At 38.7% G+C, this 22,092-nt stretch overlaps 1 protein-coding gene across 2 annotated transcripts in view; it reads right to left on the bottom strand.

Moving 5' to 3' along the window:
- The window catches only part of GEMIN2 (gem nuclear organelle associated protein 2), a 25,266-nt gene extending 10,621 nt beyond the window's left edge, over positions 1–14,645 (bottom strand). The window contains exons 1-7 of one of the 2 annotated variants that reach the window (XM_059373112.1): positions 14,460–14,645; positions 13,997–14,081; positions 12,522–12,611; positions 11,603–11,662; positions 8,184–8,297; positions 5,505–5,549; positions 4,311–4,379 (exon numbers count right to left, since the gene is read on the bottom strand). In XM_059373112.1, the coding sequence (XP_059229095.1) occupies positions 4,311–4,379; positions 5,505–5,549; positions 8,184–8,297; positions 11,603–11,662; positions 12,522–12,611; positions 13,997–14,081; positions 14,460–14,596 (600 nt within the window). In that variant the 5' untranslated portion in view covers positions 14,597–14,645. The remainder of the gene's footprint in view (positions 1–4,310; positions 4,380–5,504; positions 5,550–8,183; positions 8,298–11,602; positions 11,663–12,521; positions 12,612–13,996; positions 14,082–14,459) is intronic. The other variant, XM_059373113.1, reaches the window with a different exon arrangement.
- Positions 14,646–22,092: the final 7,447 nt, after the last annotated feature.

The raw sequence follows: 22,092 nt of genomic DNA, 5'->3' as shown, positions 1-22,092 counted from the left end.
GAGATCATGACCTGAGCCGAAGGTCATGATCTCAGGGTCCTGGGATCGAGTCCCGCATCGGGCTCTCTGCTCAGCAGGGAGCCTGCTTCCCTTCCTCTCTCTCTGCCTGCCTCTCCGTCTACTTGTGATTTCTCTCTGTCAAATAAATAAATAAAATCTTAAAAAAAAAAAAAATTAAAAAAATAAATCTTAAACAAATTATAAAAAATGTTTTGATACTTCTGTTAAGTACCATGGCAAACAATCTATCCCCACTCTTTTTATATATTTACTTATTTTTAAAGTAGGCTCCATGCTTAGCATGGAGTGCAATGGAGGGCTTGAACTCACGATCCTGAAATTAAGACCTGAGCTGAGATCAAGAGTCAGACACTTAACCAACTGAGCCCCCCAGGTACTCCATCCCCATCCTCTTTTGAAATGTTCTCTCTCTTTTTTTTAATTACAAAAGGAAAAAATATTCAATTCAGAAAAACTGAAGAATACAAAGAGCACAAAGTAAAAAACACAAACACAACCCCATCCAGATAAAATTTCTAATTTAAAAAAGTGCTAATTTTTATCTTTAGCATATTTATTATGTACAACTTATAAAAAAATAAAGTTCCATTAATGCAGTAATATTAATAATGTGGTAGTAACCTTGTGTAGCCCTCTTCTTTACTTGCAATACATAGTTAAGTATCTCCCATGTTGTTAAATGGGATTAATAACATCTCAACATAACACTTATATAAATACTCCTTAACCAAACACTTTCCTGTCACTGCTGGTTTATTCTTTCTTTTCCCAAACTCTTTGAGAGTATAATGATAGATATTATACCCCTAGGACCAAGTCTAGAGTTGGAACACAACAGGAGCTTAAATTAAAATCTTTATGGAATGAATGTTCCATTTTGAATGCACCATAATTAACCAATTTCCTATTGTTGAGCACTCAGGTTTAATTTGCTGCTGTTATCTAAAAAATAGTGTGATAAATATCCTTGAACATAAATTTTAGAGCATCTCTGGTTTTTTGGGCTACATTCCTAGAAATAAAATGGTAGTATCAAAGGGTATATGTGTTCATAAATGTTTCTGAGATATAATCAGTAAATTGTACCCCAGAAAAATTATATCAAATTCTATTTCCACCAGCAGTGTATATGACTGAATTTATTCTGAGGAACAAATCACTCTGAGAAACCTAAAGAATATTAAACAATGTTTACATAGCAATTCATGCAACAAACTAAATTAGCTCCTCAAGCTACCCCAAATCAATAAGACTTTTTCTTAAACAAAAGATTCACATCCAAGTTTCTTTTATAAATAATAACTGGCATCCTCTTCTACATCAAAAAAACTATTATACATTTAAACTTGGCTCGAATTCTCAGGGCTACATTTACCATATAACTGGCATTCAGGTATTCAAATGGCTCTTAAACCTCTACTGATTGTCTAAGATGTATTTATATTTAGAGGCACCTTTTCTCAAAGTCAGTGAACACACTGTGGCAATACTAAAATGTAAAAACAAAACCCAAAACAAAATAGCTGAACGTATTCTTTAATACCTTCACATTTGGATGAAAAATAAGGCTGTATTTATTTTTCAAGAAGAAATTAAAGTAATCCCAAGTAAAGACATTTAAAAAAAAATGTCTTTTTTCTTCTGCTAGTTTATGATAAGCAAACTTTGTAATATAGGTCTTTATACACTGATATTCTTAATAGGAAAGTTCTGATAATATGGTTAATTGGATAGAAGAACTGAATACCGTTGATTTAAGAGTCATATCGACTCAAGGTTAGAAGCAAAGGGTTCATTAGGTTAAGATTTAGTACATCAGCTGTCAGTTCCTCTGACAAATATAGCTACTTTTTGGTAATATGCTCTCACTAATAAATAGGAAACGCCAAACTTATCACCTTATTACCTTGGGAAATCTTCAGAAGTTTAAAAAAAATTTTCCAAAAAAATCTTACAACAAAGTTAATAAAATAAAGATTTAAGGAAGAGAAGGAAAACAGGTCAGGTAATACTGCTAAAAGGTCACTATCAGAGAGAAAGAATGGATGTAGAATTTAGAGTTGAACATCCAGATTCCAATGAACAAGTAATATGAATATATACAAAGTTATCTCTTGAAGGTATGCCTAATATACCTATGATGGGGAAAATATTCACTTTCACTGACATTCAAGGAATACAAATTACATTTACTTTGAAGTATTACTGTAAGCTCACTAAATTTGAAAACAAGCAAATTATAAAATGATTATAATCATTAGATTGAACATATGGAATTACTGATAATCAAATGTTTTTAACCTACAAAAATGGCAAATGTACATGGTTCAACTTAAAGCGGAGCTCCAGAGAAAAAGAAGAAACCTTTGCTGATGGCACTATTAACTGATTCATTCCTTTTGCAAAGCAATGTAGCAAAATGTAACAAAAGGTTATAAAACCCTGATTCAATAATTCTACTCTAGCAATATCCTGAGAAAATGTTAATTAAATTAAATTAGTATAAATGTTTGTAATTTAGTCATGATTATAAAATACAAGAAAGAACCCAGAAGATCAATAATGAGAGAACCAAGTAAACCATGAGACATTAAGACAATGGAAATTATATGAGTTACATTATCATACAGAACTATATATATGAAATCGGGAGCTAAAAAACCCAGAATAACATATTACATATGTAAAATAACATATTACATATGTGTGGCCACTGAATCAGAAACAGTGATTTTATCTCTATTTATTTATTTTTTAAGTAGGCTGGGCATGGTACTTGAAATGACAACCCTGAGATCAAGACCTGGGCCGAGCTTAAGAGTTGGATGTTTAACCATGGTCTTAAAATCCAACTCACAAAAGAATATCAAATACCAACAAAATAGTAAGCACTGTGTGTCAGGCATTAACACTAAGAACTTTGTATATAGTAACTCCTTGAATCCTCCAATAACCTATGAGCTGTTATTTGCATTTTACAGATAAGGAGACTGGCGCATATAAGGATTCAGTACCTGCTCAAGGTGACACCCCAGCAATCCTCTATACTCTTAACTACACTGCACTGCCCCTCTACTTTATAGTTTTATATTCACAGCTCATTTTCATCTTCAGTTTGGGTCAAATAAGTCAGTTTGGTGGGCATTATATAAATGAATTAACTGCTTAATATCCTAATAAGAAATTGTATTATCCTTTGAAGTTAAATCTAATTTTTAGAAACATATATTTTTTTATAGTTAAGGATATTTGCAAAAGAGCATACCTGAGGCTCCAAAGCTCCCTGTCAAAGGATAAGATATAATCTTTGCCCTGCAGAAACTTATAGTCTGCTGGGAAAAACAGATAAACCAATATTGCAATATAATGTACAAATTTTTAAGCCTGCCATTCATCTCGGTAGCTTGGGAAGTCTCTTAAGTATCATATTCTTATGTGAAATTCACTAGATTTTCATTTTTATATTTTATTCTTTTAAATCTCTACTATATAACGTGCACTTAAGGGGAAAAAAATTAATGTTTAAAGTCACTGTTTCTGGGCACCTGGGTGGCTCAGTAGAGGTTGAGCATCTGACTCTTGATTTCAGCTCAGGCCTTGACTGATCTCAGGGTCATGAGTTCAGGCCCCACGCTGGGCTCCACATTGGGCAAGGAGCCTACTTAAAAAACAAACATACAAAAACAACACATTTACACAGAACACACACACAAAAAAAATGCATTTCAAATTTATTTAAGCCAGCACTACTTATAATGGGATGTCCAAACTGGATGTCAGTCAGTGATCTATTTGTTACTGGACTGCAGTGAGACAAGTTGCTTCTCCCAAGATATAAATAAACTTTTTTTTTTTTTTAAAGATTTTATTTATTTATTTGACAGACAGAGATCACAAGTAGGCAGAGAGACAGGCAGAGAGAGAGGAAAGAAAGCAGGCTCCCTGCTGAGCAGAGAGCCCAATGCGGGGCTCGATCCCAGGACCCTGAGATCATGACCTGAGCTGAAGGCAGAGGCTTTAACCCACTGAGCCACCCAGGCGCCCCATAAATAAACTCTTTAGCTGACTTTTTCCAAGGTAAATCTTTCTCAATAAAATATAATATTGATTTGCATTCTACTCTAAGCTCCTTATTTCACTGCAAGCAAGCATAGTTTGCATTGTACACATAGTTTATGTACAAGTATAATACACACATATCCATAAATATCCTTAGAGTCCTATCTCATATATAAAACAAGTATACACAATTTTGTCTGCATTATAAAAATAAAAAGATGCAATACTACCAGTTCTGGAGTGAAGTCTCTTTCTCCAAACCAATTACTCAGATATTCTAATACGCTAGTTACTGTAGCCTAAAAAAAGGGGAAAGGGAAGGTGGAAGAAATGTATTAGTAATAAAACAAAGGCAAGTTCAACATGGGTTTCATTAAGTTTAGTTAAAAAGAAACTCTGATATTAAAAATAGTCCCATGCTTTAGACTTCCAGAGAAATTGACTGTATTTAGTAATTTGGTTAGGTGGATCACTCAGAGGGAAGAAGCTTTTTAGACAAATATTTTTAAGTACTTTCAAGTATCAATACCTTGGTTTAAACCCAAGGATTTAGTCTGTAACCACTAACTTAGTTTAAAAATACCTGAAAAATTCCCCTGGCTCTTAAAAAAAAATCTTTGCATAAATACCTTCAAGTTATTTTCATTAAGTCAAAGTAAAAATATAAGGAGAAAGTTAGCTAGAGAAAGATGGTTTTAAAGCTATATAGACAGAATTTATCAAACTGTTGAAAATATTCTCTTGCTTCTTCAAGCATAATTGGACACTTAACGAAAGTCACTCATTGAATTTAGTATGATACAGTATTTTAAAGCAAATGATCAAGTGAGACTATTAGCCAGTAAAGGATTTACAATAGAGCACGACACTTAAAAAAATTTATCTTTCAAGGGCACCCAAAGCTATGTGAAGGCAAAATAATCAAATTTCTCATCTGCTATTTAAATGGATAACAGAGTTCTTCATCCTAAAAGAGTGAGAAGCTTTTGCTCCAAGAAATTATCTATTTCATTCCTAATGGGATATATAGGACATCTGGAACTAGAAGTAACAATCTAACCTCAGTTTTACTTCAAACCCCAGAATCTAAGACTTAAAACTGAAATATACACAATTGAAGAGTTGAACAACATGATGTAGCATTAGCTCTGGAATTAGGTCAAACTGGGGTTAAATCCCAGTGTGCCATTAGAACTTGCTGAAACCACCTGCAAATCATTTAACTTTCAATTGTTTCCTTATCTATAAAAACTGGATATTAATAATAATTCTCAATATGAGTTGTACTGGGAATTAAATAACAACTGTTAATGAGGTTAGGACAGGACCTTATGTACTGTAAGCATTTAATGAATGTGTTTATATACTCTCATACACATTGAAAACAACAAATACATTCATCAGTATTATTGAATGGATTTTACCTGATTCATTCTGCTAACAATACTTAGCAAGGGAGGAAAACCAATCTGAAAGAAAAATGAGAATGAAATTTACTAAATGGTATTATAAAGGGTGCTTCATTATTTTCAAACTCGTGAGTTTTTTTTTTTTTTTTTTTAAAGATTTTATTTATTTATTTGACAGAGGTCACAAGTAGGCAGACAGGCAGGCAGAGAGAGAGAGAAGGAAGCAGGCTCCCAGCTGAGCAGAGAGCGTGATGCAGGGCTCAATCCCAGGACCCTGGGATCACGACCCGAGCTGAAGGCAGAGGCTTTAACCCACTGAGCCACCCAGGTGCCCCCAAACTCGTGAGTTTCTTATCACAATTTTTAAAAACAAAGAATGACTAACAGGAAATTCCTTCATTACCCATTATAATAAAACATTCTATCAACTATTACATTGGAAATGCCTCAAAAAATATTTTGCAATTTGAATATATAAATTTAAAAATGATGTAATTAAAATATGAAATTTCCTAAACTAATACTATGATACTATTGATACTATATTAATATGCTGCACACACGTTTTCAAAATCTGCAGCTAAAGCGAACATTTTCAAGAATAAAGGGCACTCAGAATAATTTTTTTCAAACCTAAGCTGATTCAATTAAAAAAGTATTTTGAGGGGCACCTGGGTGGCTCAGTTGTCAAGCGTTCGGCTCAGGTCATGATCCTAGGGTCCTGGGATTGAGCCCCACATTGGGCTCCCTGCTTGGCAGGAAGCCTGCTTCTTCCTCTACCACTCTCCCTGGTTCTGCTGCCTCTCTCGCTGCATCTCTGTCAAATAAATAAATTTAAAAAAATCTTAAAAGGAGACTGTGCATTAACTCTGCCTCCTTAAATGGTTCTTCCACATGCTGTATTTTACTTTCATATATTTTGTAATAACAAGCTAAGTGAGTTGTAATTTTTTGTCCAATTAGAATACATTTTGAAATATAACGTCCATTAGGGCATTATCCAAAAAAACACAACAGATTGTGTAAGAAACAGGGCCAAATTAGTTTGTTTACAGACCCGAATCTATGTACACCCCACCACCATGTATAAAAGTACCTATTTTCCCCGCCCTTGTTAAAAGAGCTATCAAATTTCCTTTGCCAATGTTATCTGAAAAACAGCAGCTCAGTGGAGTTACAAGTTATATTTCTATGGTGAGTGAATATGGCATCTTCTCATCTAAGAGCAATTTATATTTTTCTTTCTGTGAGCTATTTATAGCCTTTGCATTTTCTTTGTTTTTTGTTTCTTTTTTTTTTTTTAAGATTTATTTATTTGATAAAGAGATAGTGAGAGAGGGAACACAAGCAGGGTAAGTCGGAGAGGGAGAAGCAGGCTTCCCAACAGATAAGGGAGCCCGATGCAGGGCTTGATCCCAGGACCCTGGGATTATGACCTGAGCCGAAGGCAGACGTTTAATGACTGAGCCACCCAGGTGCCCCTGCCTTTTCTGTTTTAATTAGTTGTTGGTCTTTCAATGATTTTTGATGGTTTTTGGTTTGTTTTTTTAAAGTAGGTTCCATACCCAGCATGGAGCCCAGTGTGGGGCTTTCACTCATAACCCTGAGATCAAGATGTGAGGTGAAATCAAGACTTGAATGCTCAACTTACTGAGCCACCCAGGGGCCCAAATTTTTAGAGCTTTTACATTTTTTGGATCAGCTACTTTTAAATGAGATAAACACACAAACTGTGGGGCCAAGAAGCAGTTGGCGTATGATTTATGATTAGAATAAAGCCATGGGAAATGTAAGAATACCTTCAAAAGTTCATCTCCAGAATATGAAATCTATTAAGCATTTTTAAGCCCCTGTGTCATGTTTTCCTTTGTTTCCTGGACTATGCAAAACTCATAACCCATGCTCAATCATTAAAAAAAAACCCTGAATCCTATCTCAGGAAGTTATCACATAGCTAAAACTTAAGAGATACAAAGCCCACCTAAGAAAAGTCATAGTACGGGGTGCCTGGGTGGCTCAGTTTGTTAAGCATCTGCAATCATCTCAGGTCACGATCCCAGAGTCCTGGGATGGAGTCTCATGTCGGGCTTCCTGCTCTGTGTGAGCCTGCTTCTCCCTCTCCCTGCCACTCCCCCTGCTTGTTCTTTTTCTCTCTGTGTCAAATAAATAAATAAAATCTTAAAAAAAGAAAGAAAGAGGGGCGCCTGGGTGGCTCAGTGGGTTAAAGTCTCTGCCTTCGGCTCAGGTCATGATCCCAGCATCCCGGGATCAAGCCCTGCATCCGGCTCTCTGCTCAGCGGGGAGCCTGCTTCCTCCTCTCTCTCTGCCTGTCTCTCTGCCTACTTGTGATCTCTGTCAAATAAATAAATAAAATCTTAAAAAAAAAAAAAAAGAAAGAAAGAAAGGTAGGTCACAGTACATTGTTTCAGAAACTGGGCTGCACATTTTTAAATAAGAGAGCCAATTAGCTAGGTCATAGGTTGGCAAACATTTTCTGTAAAGAGCCAGAGGGTATTTTAGGCTTTGCAGGCCATACACTCAGTAACTTAGTATTATTTTAAAAACACTCCTGGCTCATATGCTATACAAAAACAGCCTGCAAACTAGATTTGGCCTAGGTTGTAGTTTCAGAATCTTTGTATCAAATCATACACCAAAAGTAGAACTCCTTTGATTTATCCACAGATCACTTACTTGCACATAATCAATTCCAGGACCTTCACTGGTAGCTGGTCCAACAGCCCCTTCAGCACATAACCTTTCACCCAGACAAAATTTTTTCCAGCCTTCTTCATCTTCAGATTTTGGCTAAAAGAAAAAAAAAATTATCTTATTTCTATGTTGTTTCATTTTTAACTGAATAGTTAAAAAAAAAGTGAAGTCTTTTATATTCCTACCACTTCAACAGAAAGATATGGTGCCTATTATGGGTTGAATTTGTCCCCCCAAAATTTGTATGTTGAAGCCCTACCCTCCAGTATCTTAGAATGTGACTATATTTGGACAAGGCCTTTATAATGGATTATGATAAAATCAGGCTTTTAGGGTGGGCTTTCATCATCTGACCAATGTCCTTCTAAGAAGAGGAAATTTAGGGGTGCCTGAGTGGTACAGTCAGTTAAGTGTCCAACTCTTGGTTTATGTGCCGGTGGTGATCCCAGGCCCCTCCTTGGGCTCCATGCTCAGAGTGCAGAGTTGGCTTGAGACTCTTTCTCCTTCTCACTTTGCCCCTCCCCACTGTCCCCCAACACATGTACACACACTCTTTCTAGAATAAATAAATCCGGGACGCCTGGGTGGTCAGTCGGTTAAGCCACTGCCTTCAGCTCAGGTCATAATCCCAGCATCCTGGAATTGAGTCCTGCATCAGGCTCCTTGCTCAGCAGGGAGCCTGCTTCTCTCTCTGTCTCTGCCTTCCACTCTGTCTGCCTGTGCTCGCTCTCTCTCTCTCTGACAAATAAATAAATAAAATCTTTAAAATAAAATAAATCTTTAAAAAAAAGAAAAAAGGAAATGTAGACATAACAAGAGTCACTAAGGATGCCTGTGCATATAGGAAAGACCATGTGAGGACACAGCCACATGGCCACCTGCAAGCCAAAGAGACTTCAGGAGGAACAAAACATGTTAATACCTTCATCTTAGACTTGTAGCCTAGAGAACTGTGAGAAAATAAATTACTGTTTGCTAAAACACCCAGTCTGTGGTGTTTTATTATGGCAGCCCTAGCAAATTAATACAGTGCCCAAGTGTTACACATCATGTGGGATGTGTTTAGTTTGGATCACACTTTAATGGATACTGACAAACAAGGGTTTGTTCAAGAGAATGATAAAGATGGAAACTAGTATGGGAAAAAATGCACTAAAAACACTTACAAGAATGAAGGATGTTTATACCAGGAAAGGAGACAAAATTATATGCTTCACACACTTGAAAGCACAGTCCAACCAAAGAAAGAATAGATTTATTCTACACTACCAAATGCAGGTCCAGGGGGGAGAAGTACTGACAAAAAATTTTATTTGTACTGTACAGGTGTAGTCTCCCCCCCTGAGGATAAATAGCTTTCATTAGATTCTCAGGACAAACATGAGACCCCTGAAAGACTAAAACCTATTGTACTGGAACACTGTATCTGCCCTTTCCTTTACTCCATTAGGTCAGAGACCATTTCTATTTCAGGTAACACTGAATACCCTGATTACTAAAAATAGGTACTTAATAAATGACTGACTAAATCAGTAAATAATGTTTGTATTTACCTTGTTGCTTTAAATAAACTATTAGAGTGCTCTACTTAAAAAATTCATTTTATTATTTACATAACATTTATTTTTGCCATGATGAACATGCTATTACTATTTCACTGTTTTGATGGATCACGATTTATTCAATCATGTTCAGTCATTTACATTTTTGACAAAATTGTATTGTCAAGTTACTGATGCAGCTTCTTTTTGAACTAGTAAGAATCTACCCAAAAGTCCTTATACTAAGCAAGAAAAAAATATGTCTACTCACCTACCCCCTCTCCCTCTACTACCTTTTCCCAGGAGGCCTCAAAGCACAGAGAAAAGCTTTACAGCCAAACTTTGGTTTGAAGCTCAGCTATACCTTTTATGAGTTAAATTATCTTAGGCAAGTGATGTTAGTTTGTTTCACACTTTTCCTAGAGCAGAGCTTTCAACTAGCATTTAGAAGCAAGCAGAGTCCATATACTGAATTTCTCAGCTTTCAGCTCCAGTCGAGGGCTATGCAAGCAGCCTCCTCCATTTATCCAAAGGTGTTACCATGTAAAAGATATTAGGAAGAACTGCCTAGAGGAAGCTTCTAAGATCTGAAATCTATGAACTATGTGAAAGTGGGAGCAAAACCTTGGTTACACACTATTTTTTTCTTCTGAATATAAATAGCTTTTATGTGATTCTAAGAATACCAGACTCCCTAAAAAAGTTAGAAGTCTTGTCCTGGAACAATGTATCCATCTCTTCTCCACCTCCCTTTTTTATACAGTAGTCCAGATATAACATACCTCCTGAAGTTGAAAATTATATCTAAACTGATAAAGCACAGAAAATACTACTTTCTAATATGCGCAACAGGCTTTACTAAAATGTCACTGCTATTGGCACCATTACCTTACTAGGAAAATCCAATAAGCCTTTATTCAATCTTTTTGTAAATACTGAAAATACATTTATTTTCTAAAAGATCAAGGTCTAGAAGACCCTTAAAAATTTGTAGAGGCGGGTGCCTGGGTGGCTCAGTGGGTTAAGCCACTGCCTTCAGCTCGGGTCATGCATGATCTCAGGGTCCTAGGATCGAGTCCTGCATCGGGCTCTCTGCTCGGCAGGAGGCCTGCTTCCCTTCCTCTCTCTCTGCCTGCCTCTCTGGCTACTTGTGATCTCTGTCTGTCAAATAAATAAATAAAATCTTAAAAAAAAAAAACAATTTGTAGAGGCTTGGGGTGCCAGGGTGGCTCAGTGGGTTGAGCCTCTGCCTTTGGGTCAGGTCATGATCTGGGGGTCCTAGGATCGAGCCCTGCATCAGGCTCTGTGCTCAGCAGGGAGCCTGCTTCTCCCCCCACCCCCACCTCTCTGCCTATTTGTGATCTCTGTCTGTCAAATAAATAAATAAATAAATAATCTTAAAAAAAAAAATTGTAGAGGCTGAACCTATTCAAAGTCTCTCAAGATTCTATGGATTAAAACTGTTATAAAAATAACAACTTGCATTACTGATTATATACTTTTTTCTTTAATTTTTAAAGATTTGTATTTATTTATTTGACAGACAAGAGATCACAAGTGGGCAGAGAGGCAGGCAGAGAAGAGAGGAGGAAGCAGGCTCCCCGCGGAGCAGAGAGCCCAATGCGGGGCTTGATCCCAGGACCCTGGGATCATGACCCGAGCTGAAGGCAGAGGCTTAACACACTGAGCCACGCAGATGCCCCAATTATATACTACTTTTACAGCTACTAATGCAACAGAATTATTTCTACTAACGGTCAATGAAAAAGAACAAGTAAGTGAATCTTTAAAGTATGGCAGTAAATATGGACTATTTCAAATAGGTACACACTGTACACTTAGACAAAGAAACTTACGTACCATGGTCACATTACTGTCTAACTGTTGTGATTTCCAGTGACTCCTATGTCTGATCACACTCTAAAGAAAGAAAAGTTAGGCAAGTGATCTTCAGAGAATGGATACCTGAAAAGAAAACAATTGTGCAACATCCTAACAATCCTGAAACTTGGAAGGTGGGTTTCAAACTGTATTATGTCTAATGATCATAATCTGGTAACTGGTTCATAAATATTTTAATTTTATCCTTCAGAATAATGAATCTTGGGGTGCCTGGGTGGCTCAGTCAGTTAAGTGACTAACTCTTGGTTTTGACTCAGGTCACGATCTCCTGGGTCATGAGACAGAGGCCCTCCTCAGGCTCCACACTCATTGCCCACTGGGGAGTCTGCCTAAAGATTCTCTCTGCCTGCTCCTTCCCCGAATCACATGCCTGCCTGCATGGTGTGCACTCTCACTCAAATAAATAAATCTTAAAAAAAAAAGAAGAAGAAGAAGGAGGAGGAATTTTATTTTTCCAACTAAAGTCTAAGAACAGAAATAAATCTTGAGGGAGGAAGATAGAAGGGGTCTAATTTTTTTTTTAATTTAAAATTCAATTAGCCAATATATATTACATCATTAGTTTCTGATGTAGAGTTCAATAATTCATCAGCTGCTTATAACACCCAATGCTCATCACATCATGCGCTCCTCAAAGCCCATCATCCAATTACCCCATCCTCCATCCCCTCCCCTCCAGCAACCCTCAGTTTGTTTTTTATAGTTAAGAGTCTCTCATGGTTTGTCTCCCTCTCTGATGACTTGCCATTCAGTTTTCCCTCCCTTCCCCTATGATCCTCTGCACTGTGTATCATATTCCACATATGAGTGAAACCATATAATGGTCTTTCACTGGTGGAAGGGGTTTAATTTGATTAAATAATTAAAGTACACTTACGTGTCGAACAGATGAAAACTGTGCCACTTGTTGTTGCTGCCACTGAAGTGTGGGAGAATATCCTTCTGGAGCAGGCTGGCATCCTGAAAGCTGGAGATCAGTTCATAAATATAAGAATCAATGTTAGTGTTATAACTAGAATCTCATGCCTCTACAAAGTAAAAGCAGAATCAAAATGAAGAGTTATAAATGATTAAGGTTATATAAGAAAGATACTATACACTTGCAGATGCAAAAAAGTAGGCCCTTCTCTTTTTTATGTCTAAGTTTAAACATTAGGAAAAGATCCCTATAGAGTCATTTCAGTAAGAGCAATCTGGAATGGTTCATAGTTGGAATTTCTAATCTAAGAAATCTAAATTATATGGGCCCTGAAGATATAATTTAGTCCTACCTTTCTATAATTAAAACAAAACAAAACAGTTTGAAACAAAAGAGATATATCCCAAACTAAAGAATTTTGGTATAGGAAGAATGTACACAAATAATCTAAGACACTTGACTTTACAAAGGCTACTTTAACTTTCTAACACAGCGTAACAGTTCAAAACTGATGACAGATTGCCTTGAAATAAAAGTGTATATTTCAAAACCTAGGTATATAAGACATTCTCATCCATCAACTAAAAATTTCTGAGAAGAAATTATATGAAACAGTGTAGTATCTGAATTAAAATATCCCGATAATAAACACCAAAGAAATTACTTAGAACATAAAAGGAAAAGGACCTATCAAAATTTAAAAGCTGCTGCTCTCCTTTGACCTTAGGTTAAACAGCATGACCTTAGAGAGACCTTCTGCAACAACTCTACCTTGTTACTTATTGGTCATTACACATGCTAATTTTCTTCATATCAATAGTCACAATATACAACTACTTTGTTTGCTTGTTTACTGTCTTCCTCAGGAGAATGTAAACTCTACTAAGGTGGGGATTTTTCGGTCTCATTCTTTGTTGTATTCCCAGTGCCTGGCACCACCTAGTTGCTTAATAAAAAATGTGCTGGTTAAATAAAAGAACAAAAACGTTCCTGGTGTGCAAGTAACTAGAAAAAATTTAAGATACTTGATACTTTTCCTTTCTTAAAAAACAAAACCCAGTCAAATTCAGAACATGCAAACTACACTAAATAATGTTAAACACCAGTCTAAGAATAATTATGAAAGCAAGTGGAAAAAGGTTCCCTAAAAATAAATGATAATGTAAGTAACCTATTTAAAGAGTCCTTTAGGACTGACCTGAAGTATGAGGAGTCTCCACGAATGCCAGCGTTACTGAAAACCTCTCTGGAGGCAGTAAATGCCAACTGTCCTTTTGGGGAAAATGTACAAGCTAATGTCTAATGTTACAGGGACTAGTGAAATCTTACATATATCATAGAGATACTGTGAGACCATAGGAAAACCATTGATCTTTCTGTTTGGGCGGGGGAGGGGAAAATGGAAGTACCCCCTGCTGGGTAATAAAACTCACAGAAACATTCACACTTTGCTTCCTTTTCAACTTCTTTGGATCAATCTGAGCTACCACAACATCTGGACATCGAGCTGCTTCGATCCTACAAATAAGTAATAAATGCAAGAAATGTGATTACGGCTGTGCTTTGTTCATGGGCCGTAAAAGGAGCGGTCCATTTCCACGGTTCCTTACGAAATCTGAATAATAGTACAAAATTGCAATTGACGTACCAAACAAGGTATTTCCGAAATTAACTGGATTGAAAGCAAGGAAATCTGAAAGTACACATCTTGACATAGGTAAACAGAATTACGTTCATAAAAACTCGCCCAGATAAAGAAGTAATCAAGTGATCTTGATTCGACCCTACCTCGCGTTAGACTGGGAAGCGAAACAGAGGCGGGGGGTGAGGGGGGTAGAGCTGTGCCCAGGGGCAGAGCGGACGACCAGCCTACCCTTCCAAGACCGAGTCACTTACTGGACCCGCCTCAGGTATTCCTGAGGCGTCCTCGGGGGTACGGAGGGATCAAAACTCTCTGTCAAGTCGCAGGGCTCCACTGGCAACAGCCTGGGCATCAACTCTTCTACTGCAAACTCCGCCGGTACCCACGCCATGGTTTTTAATCCAACCAGTCCCACTCAGCGCATGCGTCAAAGCTAGGTCACGGCGCAGGCGCAGAGGTAGGCACCTTCGGCGCGGAGTCCAAGGACGCAGGGCTGAGGAGGCGTAATTGCACTTGAGGAAGCCTGCTGGTTGTCCCTATGGTTAAGGGTCCGGTGGTGTAAGAAGACAGTGAATTTAGTTCCTAGAAGAAGTGGTTCTGAAGTGTTTCCGTTTTCCCTCTGTTCCCTCGTACGAGGCGAGGGTAAAGACTGAGGATTATTAACCTTTTTGCATCTGCAGGAGTGAGGAATCCTTGAATATTTTTTGAATTAACGAGCAGTGCCCCTGGTAGACACAACACGTATATTTCCTCGTTTAATTTTTTAAACCAACTTTTGGAAGTAAGTGGTATTGTGGTATTATCCCGGTTTTGTAGAGGAGGAAATCGACGGGTTTAAGTACTACAACTGTGACTCTTCCCCAAAGGGGAAGAGCCGTTTCAACCCGGATTTATCTGATGCCAAATGAATGAGAAATTAATTTTCCAGAAGAATTTCATGTGCTTGGCTACTTGAAAGATCACTTTATACTTGCCTGAAATAAGTATTAGTCCTTGATTAGCCATTAACTTTCTTCTTTTTCTTTGGAGAAACCTCTTTGTTCGAATATGAGTAGTGAAAGGATAAAGCTAATGCTAATTCCCAAAAAGTTACCATGGTTAATCTTAGGGCCAATCTTGTGAGGCAGGTAGTATTATCTCCATTTTACAGGTGAAACAAGCCAGAAATGAATTAAGTAACTTGTGCTGAGTGACAAATGCCAAGAAACAATGAAAGTATTACATTTCATTTTTTCTAAACAAGCTCTAAGTGAATATAATTGGCTTTTATTTTCTAACATTATGTTTATTTTTAAGGCTTTTTTGCCTTTAGCTTGCAAGCAATTGATTTCAAAACCAGAATGTAACTCTTTCCTTTGAAAATAAAATGAGGACAAGTTCTTGGGTTAAGAGCTAAAGAAATTTGTGTTTATGAACAGTAACTAAACAATTGGCAGACTCGTAAACATACTGCTTGACAGCAAACTGGAAGGTTATTTGGTTAAAAATGTTACTAATTTTGTAATAACTTTGGTGACAAAAGGTAACTACACTTATTGAGATGTGCATTTAAAATTTTTTTTTTACTGATTTTGGAAGAAGTAAACTTAAAGAGAAATATGAAGATTCTTGTCCCCAGGAGCCCCGGATCATTATCCCAGCCGAAGGCAGACGTCTAACGACTGAGCCACCTAGGCACCCCTTCATTTCTGGATTTTCTTACTTTTTGTGTGTGTGTGTGTTGGGGGGGGGGGTCTTGTTAGCATTTTCCACCCACTTTTTGGATACAAGAACAAATAACTTCCTAAGAAACCAATGAACCACCAAAAGAACAATGTTTAATACTGGATTTCATGTATAGGTACATGGTGTAACTACACATAGATGAATGAAGAAAGGAGAAGAGTAGCAGAATGGAACACCGGTTGTCAGTAATTATTTTCCAAAAGAAGGGATGAGTAATAAAGTACTCGAATGATTTGACGTAGTTCTAAAATTTAAAATACACAGGAATGAATTCATTCAGGAAAGAGGAAAGTAAGTTAAAAATTCATAAGGGGGGCGCCTGGGTGGCTCAGTGGGTTGAGCTGCTGCCTTCGGCTCGGGCCATGATCTCGGGGTCCTGGGATCGAGTCCCGCATCGGGCTTTCTGCTCAGCAGGGAGCCTGCTTCCTCCTCTCTCTCTGCCTGCCTCTCTATCTACCTGTGATCTCTCTCTGTCGAATAAATAAATAAAATCTTTAAAAAAAAAATTCATAAGGGTTGCTTTCTGCTACTGCAGTGGAGTAAGAAAGATTTATACTGGAAAAAAAGGGAAGACTTCAGATATGCCCTGGTTGGAGACTGTGACATGGGAAAGCTCTAGGTGGGCTATTGTAAGAAAGGTAAAATTTCTCTTCCACCCTCTTAGGGTCTCTGGCTGGGCCTAGTAATTAAACTGACATAACACTGCTTAACAAGAGAAAAGCATACAAATTTTATTGAGTATTTCTTACATGTATGTGAGACCCTTTAAAGAAAAATCAAGACCCCAGTAAGGTTGGACTGAAAGCTTATATAATAGGTTGCACAAAGTAAGTTTTTATAATGTAACAGCACAAAGGAATTTGGGCTGGGGTGGTTAATTGTGGGAAAGTAACCAGGAAGATAAGGGTTTAGTTTTTTCGTTTTTTTTTTTTTTTTTAAAGATTTTATTTTTATTTATTTGACAGACATAGATCACAAGTAGGCAGAGGCAGGCAGAGAGAGAGAGGAGGAAGCAGGCTCCCTGCTGAGCAGAGAGCCTGATGCAGGGCTCGATCCCAGGATGCTGGGATCATGACCTGAACCAAAGGCAGAGGCTTTAACCCACTGAGCCACCCAGGCGCCCCTCATTTTGTTTTTTTTTTTTTAAAGATTTTATTTACTTATTTGACAGACAGAGATCACAAATAGGCAGAGAGGCAGGCAGAGAGAGGAAGGGAAGCAGGCTCCCTGCTGAGCAGAAAGCTGGATTCGGGGGCTCAATCCCAGGACCCTAGGATCAGGACCCTGGGATCAGGACCTAACGCAAAGGCAGAGACTTTAACCCCCTGAGCCACCCAGGCGCCCCAAGGGTTTAGTTTAATAAGGTTTGTTTGTACACATTTATCTCAGCTTCAACGTCCCATCTCCCTAATAGGAAAATCCTGCTGGTATAGGGAGGGTACCCTTCACGTGACAGTTTTATTTCCTGATTTCAGGGAAAAAAAGGAAGGTCAGAGTGCCTTTCTTGCATATGCTTTTTTTTTTTTTTCAAGGACCTTTAACTCAAAATAATTAATATGCTAAGGTAGCATATTAGGGTAGCATGCTCTGATCCCACTATTCTACCTAGAAGAGGGACATTCCATGAAATTGGTTAAGGGTGCATATTTGGCTTTCTTTGGTTGGTTGGTCCTAAATTGGAAGCAGGGAAAAATATTAGGAGAGCTGTCAATTGTTAATCAAGTCGTGGTTATTATGAGACAATTATTATGAGGTTTTTGTTTGGTTTCCTGGATTGTTTCTAGAGATAGCCGTATGACTTGCTACAATTTTAACTTCTAGGCTGCTTTTCCTGGCTGGTTACTGCAGATTATAGGTCAGAGTCCTATATATAATACACACATATATACATATATATATGTGTATGTGTGTGTGTGTGTGTGTATGGGTCTGGCCGTTGTCCATTTGTATATTGAATCTTGGCAGGTAGAGGAAAGACTTTGTTCAGGACCTTATTATTAGAAGAAATAGGTCGTGTCGGAAAAGTTGGAAGGAGGTCAATATGGTTGACACATAGAGAGTAGGGAGTGAATGGTGCTAGACAGGGTTGTGAGAAACAGAGCTGTATGTAGTTATGTATGTGGCACCTTCTTACTGTGTGTTGGGGGTTGTCAGTGCCCTCCAACCACAGACTACCAGAACACTCCTGTAGTCACATGATTATTGAGACTAGGGTTATGTCTCAATAAAATGATGCTAACACTTACTTACCAGAGGATTTGGGCCTTGGTGATTTGGGGCTGTGATGGAGATTTACTGTCAGGAGATGGGAGTAATTCTGAGTCTGACTGCTGGTTTAAAGCCTATGAGTGATTTTTCATGCCTGATAATAGCAGTTAAAAAGGCTTTCCCTGGCAGGCTTCACAGGGTAAAACTGCCCTACCCATACCAGACTTGGTGCACAGCCAGTGCAAGGCAGTTTCTGAAGAGAGTTGCAGTCAGACTCGGTCCCTGCTGGCTGGCAGTGCCCTTAAGCATAGTTGCATTCCTAGCCAGATGTCCCCATTTGGAGTCTCCCTATGGGGAAAACGACCCATTCCCTCAGTACCTAGTACTTTTCCATTCCTACCCCCCTTTCCTCCCCAGCCCTCACAGTGGTTCTGGTTCTATAAATATAAACTTGTTAGGGACTCCCTTAACAGTGAGATGACCCCCAAGTTTGCACTGATCCACCTGGCCCTCAAATAGGGGGAGAGTTTGTTCCATGGAGTGATGAACAGGCTCTTGCTTATACAATCATAGTAAGTGATTAGAGGCTTCACCATTAATTCCTTTTTGGTTCGTTGTTGATTTAATTGCTTACTTTGACATCTAGCAGCTGAATTCTTTCTCTAGCTTATCTGAGCACAAATTCTGTGATTAGGTATCTTAGTAATTCTTTTTTCTTAAGATTTCGTTTATTTATTTATTTATTTTTAAAGATTTTATTTATTTATTTGACAGACAGAGATCACAAGTAGGCAGAGAGACAGACAGAGAGAGAGAGAGGAGGGAGCAGGCTACCTGATGAGCAGAGAGCCCGATGCGGGGCTCAATCCCAGGACCCTGGGATCATGACCTGAGCTGAAGGCAGAGGACTTAACCCATGGAGCCACCCAGTGTCCCCTCATTTATTTATTTGAGAGAGAGAGAGAGAGAGAGAGAGCACAGGAGCAGGGGCAGAGGGAGAGGAGTGAGAGAAGCAGACTCTGCTGCTAAGCAGGGGGCCCGACACCAGGCTCCATCCCAGGATCATAACCTGAGCAGAAGGCTGATGCTTAAGGAATGAATGACTGAGCCACCCAGGCACTCCTGATTAAATAAACTCTTAGTAATCATTTTGGACTTGATCAGAGTGGCAGGATGAAGTGATGCTGAAATATAGTATTGGTGGCTCACTCTGTGGAACAGAAACACCTGCGGTTTGAACAAGAGCAAGAAGCTTTTTTTTTTTAAGATTTTATTTATTTATTTGACAGACAGAGATCACAAGTAGGCAGAGAAGCTGGCAGGGAGAGGAGGAAGCAGGCTCTCGGCTGAGCAGAGAGCCCGAGGTAGGGGCTCCATCCCAGGACCCTGGGATCATGATCTGAGCTGAAGGCAGAGGCTTTAACCCACTGAGCCACCCAGGCGCCCCAAGAGGGAGAAACTTTGAAAGCAAGTCTTATTAACATTTAAAGGGGAAAACATAGACATGACATGAAAACTCAGTGTTATGGTTTTTTAAAAAATATTTTATTTGTTTATTTGACAGAGAGCTAGAGACAGAGAGCACAAGTAAGCAGAGCATCAGGGAGAGGGGGAGAGAGAGAAGCAGGCTCTCTGCTGAGCAGGGAGCCCAATGTGGGGCTCTATCCCAGGACCCTGGAATCATGACCCTAGCCGAAGGCAGCCACCCAACCAACTGAGCCCCCCGGGCGCCCCAGTGTTATAGGTTTTAAATGGGCATCAGCACCTTGACCTTGGATATGCTATTTAACCTCTTTTATCTTTACTTTCATTGTCATGTATAGGGGTTAGACCAAATGATCACTAAGTTCTATTTGAATTTAGAATTCTGTAACTCTTGTGTGTAATTTATAAATTAGCCTTATTTATAATTACTATATTGAATGTGATTCTAGTGTGTGTGCACACACTAGAGCACACTAGTCCAATATATATATGGACTTGACACACTACTGATGCTGAAAATTCAAAGTTAGAACAATCTGAGTATTGCTTTTTCTAGTGAGTACTACAAAAATAGCTGGTGAGTGCCTTATAATGTCACAGTCTGAACAAATGGAAGAGAATCCACATTAGAAAAAACGACAGGCACTTGATTTATATTAGAAAATGTGTTAAACAAACAAAAAGAACCAGGGAAAGCTCTATCTGGTGGTGATCATATGAAATTCCAAGCAAATTACATTATTATATTTCCGTTGACTCTTCAAAGTTCTGGAGTTTTCAGTTGAGAAATATCTTTGGGGAACACCTGGGTGGCTCAGTGGGTTAAAGCCTCTGCCTTTGGCTCAGTCATGATCCTGGGTCCTAGGATTGAGTCCGGCATCAGGCTCTCTGCCCAGCGGGGAGCCTGCTTCCTCCTCTGACTCTGCCTGACTCTCTGCCTACTTGTGATCTCTGTCTGTCAAATCAATCAATCAATCAATCTTTAAAAAACAAAAAACAAGAAACATCTTTGGGTTCAGAAGTAGGCAGGAAAATACTGGTTGTTACACACTAACTATTATTTAAGGCAATTAACGACTGAAAACAAAGTCATAGGGTGTTCAGAATACTTGATCCTAGATAGTCCTAGGGAAAAAAGTTTCGAGGTCAAATATCTTTGGGAAATGTATTTATTTTTTAATTTTTATTATTTTTTAAAGATTTTATTTATTCACTCGACAGACAGAGATCACAAGTAGGCAGAGAAGCAGGCAGAGAGAGGAGGAAGCAGGCTCCCCGCTGAGCAGAGAGCCAGATGTGAGGCTCAATCCCAGGACTCTGAGCAAAGGCAGAGGCTTTAACCCACTGAGCCACCCAGGTGGCCTGGGAAGTGTATTTAAATGTTGTCCTTAGAGCGCCTGGGTGACTCAGTGGGTTAAGCCTCTGTCTTGGCTCAGGTCATGATCTCAGGATCCTGGGATCGAGTTCCGCATGGGGCTCTGTGATCTCTGTCAAATAAATAAATAAATAAAATCTTTAAAAAAATGCTGTGCTTAAAGATTCACAATGAATATTAGCATATTAAAACCTCTGACGAGTCAGGAGACCTATATTACATAATTTAACTGGTGTTACCAGACTTTACTTGACTCTAGAACCTCTCCCTCTCTTTCTCTCTCTCTTTTTAAAGATTTGTTTATTTTATTTTATTTTTTTATTTTTATTTTTTTAAAAGATTTTATTTATTTACTTGACAGAGAAATCACAAGTAGATGGAGAGGCAGGCAGAGAGAGAGAGGGAAGCAGGCTCCCTGCTGAGCAGAGAGCCGGATGCGGGCCTCGATCCCAGGACCCTGAGATCATGACCTGAGCCGAAGGCAGCGGCTTAACCCACTGAGCCACCCAGGCGCCCAGATTTGTTTATTTTAGAGAGAGGGGCAGAGAAAGAGGGAAAGAGAGAATCTCAAGTAAATTCCCTCCTGAGTGCAGAGCCCCATGCCGGACTTGATCTTAAGACCCTGAGATCTTGGGGCACCTGGGTGGCTCAGTGGGTTGAGCCTCTACCTTCAGCTCAGGTCATGATCTCAGGGTCTTGGGATCAAGCCACACATCACGCTCTTTGCTCAGTGGGGAGCCTGCTTCCCCCTGCCTCTCTGCCTACTTGTGATCTCTCTGTGTGTCAAATAAATAAGCAAAATCTTTAAAAAAAGAAGAAGACCCTGAAATCATGACCTGAGGTGAAATGAAGAGTGGACACTTAACTGACTGTGCCACCCAAGCGCCCCTTCTCTTTATATATATATATACATTTTTAAAGATTTTATTTATTTATTTATTTGAGTGAGAGACAGAAACAGAGAGCAGGAGCAGGGCAGAGGGAGAAGCAGACTCCCCACTGAGCAGGGAACCCAGCTTGATATCAGGACCCTGGGATCATGACCCAAGCTGAGTTGATGGCAGATGTTTAACCCACTGAGCCACCCAGGAGCC

Source organism: Mustela nigripes, chromosome 13, assembly GCF_022355385.1.
Source record: "Mustela nigripes isolate SB6536 chromosome 13, MUSNIG.SB6536, whole genome shotgun sequence".
NCBI classification, from domain to species: Eukaryota; Metazoa; Chordata; class Mammalia; order Carnivora; family Mustelidae; genus Mustela; species Mustela nigripes.
This window is presented reverse-complemented; position numbering and strand designations above follow the sequence as displayed.